Genomic DNA, 13638 nt, shown 5'->3' with positions numbered 1-13638 from the left:
CCCACTTATGACGACATTAAATCTCGCCAAACTGTTCCGGGCATGTGCACGGCTGCTGTCAAATCTAAAACGTAAACACCGTGGCAGCGTTTTGTGTTGTATTTTCATCACCCATGTTTATGAACAATGGGCTTAGTGATTGTCAGAGATTGAACCTTTCCAAAAGTGTTTTTTTTGTGTGTCAGCCAAATTCAAAATGCTAATATTAACAACATAGCAAACTTCTGCCGTTCTGGGGTGGTCCAGGTGAACAGGTATAGGGGAGGAGATGGGCTCTGTTCGGTGGGCTTTCCGCTGTAAATCGTGGACACCGAGCAGATCTGATTGGCTGCTCGCTGCTCGCTGCATTCAGCGCGAGGAGAAGGACAGGATCGGGATGTTTGTGTTTGCCAAGGATGCCAAATCATCTATGGTGAGCCTGGCTGAAACAACTTCAGCTTTTGTTGCTTTGTTCACGGGGAAGGGCCAGAAAGCCTCAAATAAACATGTGTAATACACTCACAGACTGTCTCTCTGATGCCCTACCAGGCCGGCAGGTTGCTGCTCAGGAGATTTGTGTGTGAGAGGATGGGGATCCCCTGGTCAGAGATCAGACTAGAGAGATCACCTAGAGGGAAACCTTACCTGGCAGCCCCACTGAAGGTGACTAAACTGGTTCCAGCAAACAAAATTATTATTGTTTGGCGCTGTCTTTTCTGTTTTTTCTGTATCTATTTTTTCTGGGGTTTTTTCAGTCCCACTGTCCCTTTTAACATACCTGTCTCTTTTAAAGCTTTTTACACATTGACCGTATTCATCATGTCTTGTTTCATCTCATGCCAGTTGTTAATCAAATGTTTCCACTGAGTGAAGCTATTTTAAATTGTGTGGTAAAGTAAGTTTTTAACATTTTACAACAAGTGTAATTTTTTTTATAAAGTTGGATGGCGCTGCAAGTTTATTGGGTTTGAACACATTGATAAGACAAATACATAAGGCCATAACACATGTGGATATACAGTATGAACCAGTTACAGTGGTACAGGTCAAACTGTGACCTCAAGTTTAAAACTTCAATGTAGCCTAATATAAAGTACACATTTTTTAAAATAGTTTTAAAATAATTTTTGTTGTCATATGATTTATAATATTTATTTGATGATGGCTGTCTCGTTGTGTGTCCATCTAGGTCAGTTCTGATTCAGGCCCTGAACAGCTTGCATGGAGTTTCAACCTATCACATCAAGGAGACTATGCAGTGCTCGCTGCAGAGCAGGGGATGCAGGTGGGAGTGGATATCATGAAGACTGCCATGCCAGGTGATAATTGAGGTTTTGACAAATCCATATCTGCACATATTTACTTCAACTTCAAAAATGGCCTGACTTTAGGACACATTGATGTTTAGTTGCAGGTCCTTCCTATGTCTTTATATATATATATATATATATATATATATATATATATATATACATATATATATACATATATATTATCATTGTTGATGTAGCAGGGGACATTCAAATATTCAAGACCCAAACACGTCAAACAAACATAAATGTCTACAGATGTTGCTTTTTGGATCATGGCAAAATCTTATTTACAAAAAAAAACAAAACTTCTATCTCAGCTGTCCATCTTAACCATCTTAAACTTAGAATAATTATTTACAGCCACATCTGCCTAAATAATCACCAGTCCCCACAATAAAATAAACTTTTTTTGTTTGTTTCTTCTTTAAATATCAAACTTCACCACAAGGGTTCACTGTTGCCCTGTGTATGTAAAAAGTCAAGGCCAATGCTGTCTTGGTTTGCAGACGTTTAGTTTTGAGTGTGTACGTGTGTTTACGTGTGTCATGGGTGCATTCAATGTTCTTTGGATAATCTTTCGCTAGCTTTACCTGAAATCTGCCTCCATCCATCTTAAATCATACTCTGCTTTTCCCTCTACTTCCTCCCCTCTTTTACTTCTGATATCTTCTCTCTAATCGTTCTTCCTTGGCCCTTACAACTCTCCTCTCCTCTCCCTCCTCTGCCACGTTGTCCCCCCCCCCCCCCCCCCCCCCCCCCCCTCCAGGTAGCAGCTCTGTGCCGGAGTTTTTCCGCATCATGACTCGTCAGTTCACAGCATACGAGTGGAGCGTCATCCAATCAGCCAGCTCAGAGCAGCAGCAGCTCGCCACGTTCTACCGCCACTGGGTAACCATGGCAACCATACTACCCTATGGTCACATTGCATTTCTTAGCCCCACAAGCAGTGCTTTTTCCTCTCTTTTTTTTGCACACATATGTGGAGTAAATGTAGGGAGAAAAATAACATTGATGATGGCCTTTGAGCCACATACACACACAAAATGCACACATTAATACATGTTGTGTTCTTTTTATATATCTCACATTCTGTTCTTCTCTGTCCTAGTTTTTATTCTTCACACATACACAATAGTCTTTATTTTTCTTGGCATTTGTCATTTTTTGTTTGGCTGTTATATTTTCTCCCTTGCCAAAACACACAGAAAAGACAAACACACACACACAGATGGACATCAGCAGAATCGGCGGTGCTAAGTAAAGATGTCGTGAGATTGAGAGGGTGGCACAGAGACGTCAAGCAGCTCTGATATCATCATCACACTGTTGACTAATGTCAGAGTTTCATGGTTGCCATGGCAATTAGCCTAGTAATACTGTTATTGTGGCTCATTGGTTGTCGAGAGGGGTTTTGGGCCAAACACACACAAGCACAAAGTATCTCTTTTGTATGCACACTGTTATACATGTGTGCATGGATTCCCATCTGTTGTGGTTTTAAGTTACTTTGCTACTAAGCTGAAACACACACATGAAAGACACAGACCTTCCTTCTCCGCTTTGTGAGACACACAAAAGTCCCTATTTTGCTTCAAAGTGCCATTGATTATTATTATGAGTATTATTATTATGTGATGATTTCATGAAATGACTGGGTGTCCCTTCTTTTCCACCAAGGCCCTCAAGGAGAGCTTCATCAAAGCCATCGGCACAGGCCTTGGTTTTAACCTGCAGCGGGTTGAGTTTCACCTGACCTCTGAGCCACTCACACCGGGCCATGCTCTGCACCAGACTAAGATGCATCTAGATGAAAATGAGGAAGACGACTGGATTTTTGAAGTGAGTCAGTTTGAAGGCGGATGCTTACATTGAGAAGGACAATTAAACGACCTGAAAGATTGATTTAATCAGCATTTGTTACATTTCTTTTGAAATTGAGGACAAATAAGGATAAAAACCATTACGATGAACAACAGTATTTAGTCTGTTGTTCGACTGAAATGGGCGGGAAAACATTCCAAAAATATTCCAGAAGGTTTTTGTGTCAGCAGTTGATTCTTACAGAAGGATTCGTTGCTCTGAATGCAGTCTACGTTTGTTGACGTGTGATCACAACAAACAGCTTGATTTTATGTGACGTTCACTGATGTTTGCATTTGAACTCTTCTCACCGTTTTATCCTGCCTAATGCCATATTTCCTTTTGGATGTAATTGGAGCCCAACATAGGACGCATCTTACAATATTTTCTGTGAATACTTCTACACTGTGCATGAACAAACAGGAGTAGGAATAAGGAAAACTTATGATACCTGCTTCTTTTTTTAATCACAATTTAATGTTGATACAGAATCGGATGGCTAATTGTTGTTGACGTTTTCTGCCACGATTCATATTTAAAGTAACTCGACACATTGAATAAATCAAATACAATCATCTTAGAGTTAGATCTGTTTTATATATTCAGAATTGCCCATAACCTTTTCTTTATACATTTATTTTAGTTGAATAATATTTAAGCAGCATTTCAAGTCAGTGTCAAGAATTCCACAGTTTCCCTCTATTTATTGAAATACTTTTTTTTTCTTCATGTGATACATGCAAATGGACTTTTAAAATGAAATTTGCATCTTTGTCAGGTGATGATCTATTTCCGACTTTAAACATGACTGATAATGTTTTTAAATCAGCTGCCTCTTTAAATTTCAACACGTGAGCTATTGAACACACTGTTAGTATGTTCTCTAACCTTCAACCCGGTGTAGAGTCTTAATGCTCTTTTCTCTAACACGTACAGAGGTAAAGTATTGGCAATAAACATGGTGTCCTGTACCTCAATGCAATAACTGAAATATGGGAGAATACAACAAGCAAACATATCTTCGTTCAAATTACCGTAATGCACAGACTTAAAAACGGAGGACATCTGGAGCCAACTAAACCTGTCTTCTAACGGATCACTGGTCACCAATTACCAGGCTTTATCCTCCTGAGTATTCAAAGCTGGTCCCTGCCCTGATTCTTGCAAACCCGATTTTGTTGCTGTACCTTTTTTTTTTTTTTGTAAAGAAAGGAAGATGTTGAGAAGCATTTTGACAAGTCCTTTAAGAAATCAATGAGCTTAAAGAAGAGGTACAAAGGATTCAACAGGGGTCGTCCATTCTCCATTCCCCAGTGGCGGGGCCCCCTTGAATGCATGTTCAAAGTGAATCCCAGGTGGTCTTACGGAGAAATACACACAGAAGATTGCAATAGGGGAGCTATGAAGTGGCCCTCAAACCCTCCAAACACCACCACAAGAGATAAGAGAAGCGCCAGAGCAGAACACTCATCTGTTGGTGTCACTCGTCTCCATTTCTATTTTCCATTTTCTCTGCTCCTCATGCTCTTGTTGTCTTACCTCCTTACTTTCACCCCCCCCCCCCCCCCCGATAGGTTCTCGTATCCTCTTTCTTCTCTATCTTCACCTTTTTCCGTCATTTTTTTTTGTATCTGCTCTCTTCGACAGCCTGCTCATCCCCCCCACCTCCATGTTTGTCCTCTGTATGCCACTTCTCCCCTCACTTTTTCCACCATGTCCAGTGGCAGAGAGATTAACAAGTGACTGCTAAAAGGTTACCACTGCGTCAAAAAGCCTGATGTTGTATCTTCTCTCTCTCTCTCTCTCGCTCACTCTCGCTCTAAGCCTCTTGGGGTGGTGAAGCTTTAATGCTCTTTTAGTGTCCGTGTTTTCACACTTGACAATAAAAGCGTTCCCATATCGATCGCAGGCAGATGGCAATGCATTTGTAGGATAAAAGAAAGGAATAAAAATGATACATAACGAAGATTTTCAGCACAAACAAAGTTTTTTTCTTGTAGCCTTGGTGCAAATATGGACTCCAATAATGTCCTCTTGGATATCAAATTCACTGCAACAGATTTGATGTAACTCAGTAAACATGATTCATGTTACTAAATGAATGCATACAGTCCCCTCCAAAAGTATTGGAACAGCAAGGCAAAATCCCTTGTTTTTGTTGTTCACTGAAGAGATTTGGGTTTAAGATCAAAAGATGAGTATGAGACAAGAGTTCAGAGTGTCGGCTGTTATCTCCTGGTATTTACATCTGAATGCGTTTAAGAACTTAGGATATATCACTGTTTGTATTGCACCACTGCATTTTTAGGTGAGCAAAAATAAAGGAACATAATGTTAAAGTAAATAACATTTTATATTTGTTTGCATAACCCTCGCTTGTAATTACTGCCATAAGCCTGCAACCCATCGACATGACACCAAACTGTTGCATTCTTCATTTGTGATGCGATTCCTGGCTTTCACCGCAGCTTCTTTTAGTTCATGTTTCGGGGGGGTTTCTCCCTTCAGTCTCCTCTTCAGGAAGTGAAATGCATGCTCTATTGGGTTAAGGTCAGGTGATTGACTTGGCCAGTCTAAAACCTTCCACTTTGTTCCCCTTGTTAAAGTCCTTTGTTTTGTTAGCAGTGTGCTTTGGGTCATTGTCCTGCTGCATGATAAAATTCCTCCTGATTAGTTTGGATGCATGTATCCATAAATCGGCAGCCAAAATGTTTATGTACACTTCGGAATTCATTCTGCTGCTACCATCATCAGTTACATCATCAATAAATATTAATGTGCCTGTTCCAGAAGCAGCCATGCACGCCCAAGCTATGACATTACCTCCACCGTGCTTCACAGATAAGCTCGTATGCTGAGATGAATCTTGGTCTCATCAGTCCGTAAGATTCTGTTCCAGAACTTTTGCAGCTCTTCTTTGCAAATCTCAATCTGGCCTCCCGATTCTTACTGCTGATGAGTGGTTTACATCATGTGGCCGAGTCTTTTTCGAACAGTGGATTCTGATACCTTCACCACTGCACTTTGGAGGTTGTTGGTGATGTGACCTACTGATGCTCTCGCAATATTTCTGTTATCAACGACTGTTGTTTTCCTGGACCGACCTGTTCGACATCTGTTGCTCGGTACAATAGTAGTTTCTTCTCCAGGACATTCCAAATTGTTGTGCTTGCTATGCCCAATGTTTGTCCAATGGCTCTGATTAATTTTCCATTTTTTTCTCAGCTTCAAAATGGCTTGCTTTTCTCCAATAGACAGCTCTCCGATCTTCGTGCTGGTTTATCCTCTTTAACACAAAATTCAGTACTATTCAGGACTACTCATGCAGGACTATTTAATGTTTGAACAATCAACCTTAAAGGCAACCTCTGGTTGACAGGAAACAGCTGTCAGTCTCGTGTTCCAATAGTTTTGCTCGTGTGAAAAATGGTCGGGTTGAAACAAACGGTGCATTAGATGTAAGTACCATCGTACTGATGGATGTAAGTGTCCATCAAATGGAGGAATAGATAGACGTTTTGTATGCATAGTATGTTTGAAAAAGATAAGAGATCATGTTTAGTGGGGGGGGGGGCTTAAAGAACAATCGAACCCAGAGCATGAGCCCAACCATTATTTCTACTAAAAAGAGTGATCTGGGAATGATTTTATTGATTCAAAAGTAATAAAAGCCTTCCGCTAATAAATAGTCCATCTTAATCTGGAGCTGAAGCTGGGTCCATAGTAACTCTTAACTTTGGAGTTATTATTACTCAACATTTAATTAGCTTTTTTTTTGTGTTTTTATGTTTTTATGTTTCCTGTCCTGTCTTTGTCCCCCCCCCTTCTATCTAATCAAATCGTATTAACTGCAAGCCTTGCATATTAGCAATGTCCACGGCAACCGCTTGATTTCATAGTAACCGTTTTATTCGTCTTGTTAACAATGTACTATCGAGGGATAGCAGACTGTGCCTATGCTCAATTGGCCAATCGGAATCAAGTGATTAACACAGCCATGTTATAACCACAAGAAACAATCTGAAAAATACAGCAAGAGTCAGGACAACGCAAACATTTTGATTACTAGATAGAGAGCTGATAACAGATTATGTGTAAGGCAGACAGCCAAATATGCTCTGCAATAATTAGGAAAATGGGATTCTTCAACTTAAACATTGTAAAAGCCTAACAGAACAAAACAACAACAAAAAAAAGAGCATATTAGACCACACATCCATAAACATTGTCTGAACACACCTTGGTGAAGCCAGAGATCTCCCAGTCCACCTTTAGGAACAGGGACACTCATCATTATTTGTAATCAGTGACAGACTGGAGAGAGCTGGAGAGGTCAAACGAGCTCAAATAAAATCGATTTTTTTTGGATGTGTCTCTTGTATAGACAGACACGCTCAGACCTCTGAGTGTTCACAGAGTGATGAGAGGAGCGACGGGGCTGTTGACCGCATGTCCTCTGGATCAGTGTGTGTTGATTTGCTAAATCAGAGGGTCGCTATCACTTCTTGCTGACCTCTGATGATGTCATCGCCGCAGCCTCTAGACACAGGCACCGAAGCACATGCATTCATACACAATTAAACATAGCCAGTCCAGTCTTCTTTTTTTTAAATGGGTTTATACATTTCAAAACAATATGTCCCTTCTTGTATTGTTTTTTTTATTGAACTTGTTTCTGTGTGAGCTCATTCTCTGCCAAGCTCTTTCCTACACACGCACACACACACACACACACACAGACACACACACACACACACACACACACACCCAATGTGGACTGGGTACATGTGTGTCAGCATGCTAACAATGACAATTGTTACTCATATTTAAGACAAAAAGTCTGAGTGAACACATTTTCCAAACCAAGTGTGTAACCTGGAGTCCTCTAAGCAGGCAGCCTGGGTTCGAATCCGACCTGTGGCTCCTTTCTCACGTCCTTCCCCATCTCTCTCTCCCTCAGTTTAAACTCTATCCAATGTCCTGTCTCTACCATAAAGGCACAAAAAGCCCAAAAATAAATCGTCCCATCGCCTCAACAGGATAAACTGACAGTGGGTGCAACGGGCTTCAAACTCTGTGTTTTAAAATATGAATATAGCACGCAAAAATATCAGATAATAGAAAAGAAAGAAGGCCCAAAGTAACCTGCAAGACTAAAAACGCAAAAGCAAGGTTGTTTTGGCAACCTGTATTAATCCTGTGTGCAGTAGAATGGATTTGTATCTTTAAGCGTTCAACATTGACTGATTTCAGTGAAGGTATTGAAACTTGATGTTTCGTGTGTCAGCTTGGAAAGCACTGTGTGACATGTAAATACAGCTGGTTATCGGTCTTAACCTTCAACAGCTAGATACAAGATACACACATCCATTTATCACATGGATGCATGCAGCTGATTTAAAAAAAAATATGTTTATGTAATGATATATCAATTCAAATGAGTGTAACATGACATTTGTTGCTCGGTGTGAGATGAAAGCTGTATTTTGACGCGTGCATGTTTCCATGTGTATCTTCTCCTGCAGGAGAGCTTACTGGATGCTGACCATCATGTGGCAGTAGCACTGGGACCAGCAGGTGAAGCAGCCTCTGCAGTAAGGAGCCATAACGTTTGCATGTTGAACGTCTTACATTTGTTGAATTCTTCCTATGACGTGTGATCAAAATGGAAGTTGCAGATCATTTTTAGACGTTTATTCTGCTGCCATAAGATTGCTAACTTTTCCAAGGCCTGCGTAAGTAGTGTTTTAAAAAAAAAAAATGAAGGGCAGAAAAAAAAAAAACAGATTTTGATGATGTATTTCTTCTTGTCATAAAACCCTTTTCTACCTCTTGATTTTTGTATGCATCCAGAACTAAACTGAAAAAAATATCTTGCGACTACAAAACATGCAAATAGGAGATATTACGTAAGAAATCTATCGCACATCACAGCCGTGTTTCGGATTCTTGTTGCTCTCTTGGACTTCTTCATTTCTTTTTCTGTGTGATCTGCTGGAGGGAATAACAGGAAATGCCAGAAACCTCCTGTAAATATTTACAGTAGCAGCAGAAAAAAAAACCCACAATCAACTCATAAATGGATATACGCTGATTCCCCCCCCCCCCCCCCCCCCCCAGGTAAATTTGTTGAAATTGTTACAGAGATTCAGGAGATGGAAAGACTGACTTTCCAACTGAAATGGAGACATGATGAATACGTTGCAAGATTTTAAAAAAAAGTTAACTATTCTATTTGTTTTGGTGAAGATCATGCTGGGTGTTCTGCCCTGCTCATCCTCACTGCCTAAAATGTTATTTATCTCCATCTGTGCTCTGAAAATCATGCAGATGTTGAAGAGCTGTATACAAACCCCCCTATCTTTAATGATTTTATATCAGAGGTGTCTTAAGTTATATTGGGTCAGACATCACTGTATCAATTTTAGTTGAGACTTTACAATATCTGAGTGTCAGGATAATCGTTGTCAGACTTAACATCTTTATTCTGTCTTCTCCTCAGCCTCTTCGTCGATCCCTTCCCACCACGTTCACACTGCTGTCATTCAGTGACCTCATTGCTTCCGCCTCCCCTCTGACAGAGGAAGACCCCGCCTACTGGGACAGCTTCCAGATGAAACCCGAAGCGCCACAGAGACAGAAACAACAACCTCCTGTCTCACACTGACACCTGCTATACCTACACACTCTTCCCAGAGAAGAAAGACATAGACTGAAATGGAGAGCTGCATCAGAAATCACAGGTTTGTCTCGGAGGACTTCAGAATCCATACAGCACCTGACACCTTCTCCTGTATCATAAGAATGTGAGAAATACTTCATAAGAAGCAGCCCTCAAATACCGTGCTGTACATCCAAACATTTCTTGTTGACCAGTGATTTGAAAAGGATACAATTTAATTTTAACAATATAATGCTTTGTATGCTCTGAGCTCCTTGTTTGTTTTTTTCTCGTAAAGGCTTTTTTTTTCCCCAGCTGTTTCTGTGAGTTCAGCGTAAGACCACCAATAAACGATCAGTGTTTCATTTACCTGTGTGCTGTGTCCCATCATTTTTTTTTCCCACATGCACGTGCAACGAGCTGGGTTTAAAATAAATATATTCTTATTGAATATTCTTCTCCTTTGTAAAGTCAATGGAACACTATTAGCATTTGTTTTAGATATTTCATTGGTTTTAACCACATGAGGCTTTACAGTGGACCACTAGTGGAAAAAGTCACTTTCGTCATATTGTTACATAGATGAACTCCACAAGAACTTACTTTTTAGAAACTTATTAAAAAACCGAACATTATTGCCGTCTTGTATTTATGATTGTGTGCGTGCCTGCGTGTGTGAAGTCGTCGAGTTGTGTCTTTCTCACTTCCTCTTCTTCCTTGTCTCTGATCCTCTTGCACAAGTTTTCTTTTTCTTTCTTTCTTTCTTTCACTTTTTCTTTCTTTCACTCTTTCTACTAGAGCAGGTTGAAGGTTAACTGTCATTAATGTATGTACAGCATCTATAAAAGAACAATAGTGGTAGTCAAATCCTTGTGTTAGTTTGTGGTCAAAATAAAATCTTGAAATGAAATCTGAGATATTGCTTCATAGTTTACATCTCAATACTCACCTCTTTCTTTATCTGTATGCATCCCAGTTCAAATAATGTGTTTTTAACTTGTACCTTTCACAGAATTGGTGTTGTATAACAGCAACTATTATTATTATCTTTGTTGTATTGTGAGTCATATTTATTCTATTGCTATTCTTTTATTTGCATGGCTACTAATATCCTCCGTTCTGCTCGCGTGCGTCCCTCTCTGTTTCTTTGTCTGTCAGAGATCAAAGTGCAGGGTCAGGAAGTTATAGATAATTATGTTTCTGACAAACAAATATTGTGTGAACTGCATGCCCCTCACACATACGACTCTGCCTCTTGACCCCCACGAGGGCTGTGTGTGACATAGACCTGTTATTTGACATCTGAACATCCGCTGCTCATGTCAGATATTGCTCTCTTGATTTCTTCCAGCAGTTGTGGCATTTTTTCGATTACCTTTTCTCTTTTTTCTTGCCTTAAAGTGTACTTTTGCAACCCAAGTTTTTTAAGAGGGAATTATGTATGAAATGGCAACCGTGGTGTTAAGAAGTTCATTGAGGTCCTTGGTTTGTGTTTGTCTGTGAGACACAGTAGACAGCATGGCAGATAAATAGTGCAGTCCTTAAAGTGCATGTTTTTGCGAGTGCGTTTCTGTGTGCTGTGAGTAAAAGAAATAGGGCTTGAAAACACTCACACGTTGCCTCCAGCTGGAGAGAATTAGTTTGCCTCCTCACCGTCTTAAATCTTGTGTTCTCTGCGGCGGTGAAGGAGGGGGAAAGGGGTCAGATTGGAGTCACACAGGCTCTCCTCTGAGGGAGGCCATTTTTAGTCTCCTCAGGTTTACTGGCGTGTCTAAGAGGAGACCATGGTAATGGATTTTTTTTTTCTTTTTTGATGTCGTATGGACACAAAAGTGCTTCTGGCATCAGACAGAATTTACGCAGTCGGACCAAGAAGTGATAAGACCCTTTGCAGCTTGTTGTTGAAGCTGAGAGCAAAGTTTCTTCTTCTTGATGAGAAAATCTGATATTTGCACCATCTCTAGCACATCATTATTTTAAAACACCTGGCTTTTAAAACAGTGTTTTTAAGAGAAACACCTTTGTTAGTCCATAACCATTACGGCACTTGAATGAATCTCTCTTTGTATTTTACACAGTGTTATTTATCAGATGAAATTATCCACGATAGCATATTATGTCTGACTGGTGAAATGTTCTCGTTAGCTGAAAAGTTATCAATTCTAACCCTTAAGCCATGCTAGCAACATGGGTTCGTTACAGGGGCGTAACCAGAACGATATCCAGGTGTGGCATGGGTCCAAAATTATTAGTTTGACCAACCAACTTATATCTGGTGAGCTACTTATCTCAGGATAAATTTAAATCCATGTTCCTCTTGTCGAAATTTCCCTTAGCCTTCCATTAATCGTCTTATCCAACTGTCCACTAGAGGGCCAAACAACTATTACTGCCATCATTGCATAGACACTTTGACTGTTTTGTTGTTGTTTTTTTTTAAGGTATATGATTACTTCAGAAGCAAGTGATATACGTCTCACAGTCATGTTAAATTTCTACATGATCAGGAAAGGGTAGTTAAATGTATAAGAGACGAGGTCCTCAGAGTAATATTACAGTTTTTTGAAGTTTTAAGCAGAGATGATTTATTGTGCTGTCAAGAGCCGACTTTGTTTATGTCTGGCGGCTTGGTTTAGAATAACAAATTCAAAGGGTTTTTTTCCCTCATGGATACTCGATTCAGTGATACTTTTAAGGGAATGAAAAGTTACTTTGATGCTGCCGGCAGCCTGAAGTCAGCTGAAGTTACCCTGAGTGAGGCGCTCCTTTATCTGTTCAGGCTTTGAGGTTAGTGTTTGTTTAAATATGAAACGGTGTCACTGCATCTGATGACAAGACTGGATTGCTTTTGCCTCAAGTGCCAGACAAACCCTGTGCTACACTGCACAGGCTTCATATAAACCTTTAGCATGCAGCCAAGAGTCACGATGGATGCTTCTGTAATCAGAACAAGTCAGAAAGTGCAGACATGTCGCTGATTGTTTGTGTATCACATTTGTTGACTGTGTCAGTTGATTTGTCTGTGTATCTGTGGTTGTGTATTTCAAGTGTGTACTACTTTGATTGTGTCAAATGTGGCGTAACTTGATAATCACGCATTGGGTTGGGCTGCACAGTGCAAACAAAGCAGGGGTAAAATATAGAGTGATGGAGTGCTGATGTTCTTGAGGTTAGGTTGCGCCCCACGTATGGAGGCTATAGTCCTCCATGCGAGTGCCAAGGGTTAGAATCTGACCTGGCTCCTGTCCTGTATGTTATTCCCCACTCAGTCCCTGACCCTGATTTCCTATTCTGCCTAATGTTCTACAAAACAAAGGCTAAAATCAAACAAAGGCTAAAAGTGCTGTCCATTCACCAATAATGAACAAGAGACCATGGCTGCTGCCATAATGTGTGTGCATGTGTGTGTGTAGTCTATTGACAATGCATTACAGGATATTAGAAGTCTCCTACTTGTGTACAAAGCTACACTTAAAGAATAAAATACAAGTTTATCCTCTCCTGATAACAGACTGAATGGTGGTGCAAGCTACTGCAAAATAGCTTTGCATTGTGCATTCAAATTAAAATATCTTTCAGAAATGCTTCCTTTAACCTTACCCATTACATGAGTAGATATCAGCTCTTTTGAGTCGTGACAACATACTAACATACAAATGACTGAATGTTGAATATTTTACTTTTTCTATAAACTTGACATCCAAAAGTTTCTCTGTAAAGCCACCATGTGCTTTCCCTTCTGTTACACATGTAGAAGAAGTGGCCTAAAGACACAAATACACACATTCATACAACTTAATCATAACTGCTGTCGCTGTCCTATTT

General features: G+C 40.1%; 1 protein-coding gene across 1 annotated transcript; it reads left to right on the top strand.

The window, feature by feature from the left end:
• aasdhppt (aminoadipate-semialdehyde dehydrogenase-phosphopantetheinyl transferase) lies at positions 1-10182 on the top strand. The gene is made up of 7 exons (XM_079353617.1): positions 1-412; positions 529-642; positions 1169-1298; positions 2059-2180; positions 2970-3131; positions 8678-8746; positions 9655-10182. Exons 1-7 carry the CDS (start codon positions 269-271, stop codon positions 9817-9819), a joined length of 906 nt encoding a protein of 301 aa, XP_079209743.1. The 5' UTR covers positions 1-268; the 3' UTR covers positions 9820-10182.
• The last annotated feature ends 3456 nt before the right edge of the window (positions 10183-13638 follow it).

Source organism: Symphodus melops, assembly GCF_947650265.1.
Source record: "Symphodus melops genome assembly, chromosome: 10".
NCBI classification, from domain to species: Eukaryota; Metazoa; Chordata; class Actinopteri; order Labriformes; family Labridae; genus Symphodus; species Symphodus melops.
This window is presented reverse-complemented; position numbering and strand designations above follow the sequence as displayed.

Bases quoted from the DNA above. Each gene is read 5' to 3' on its own strand.
- aasdhppt (XM_079353617.1), top strand. From the start codon at position 269: ATGGGCTCTGTTCGGTGGGCTTTCCGCTGTAAATCGTGGACACCGAGC. The intron at 643-1,168 runs GTGACTAAACTG...GTGTCCATCTAG, and splicing joins ACCTGGCAGCCCCACTGAAG to GTCAGTTCTGATTCAGGCCC. The intron at 1,299-2,058 runs GTGATAATTGAG...CCCCCCCTCCAG, and splicing joins CATGAAGACTGCCATGCCAG to GTAGCAGCTCTGTGCCGGAG.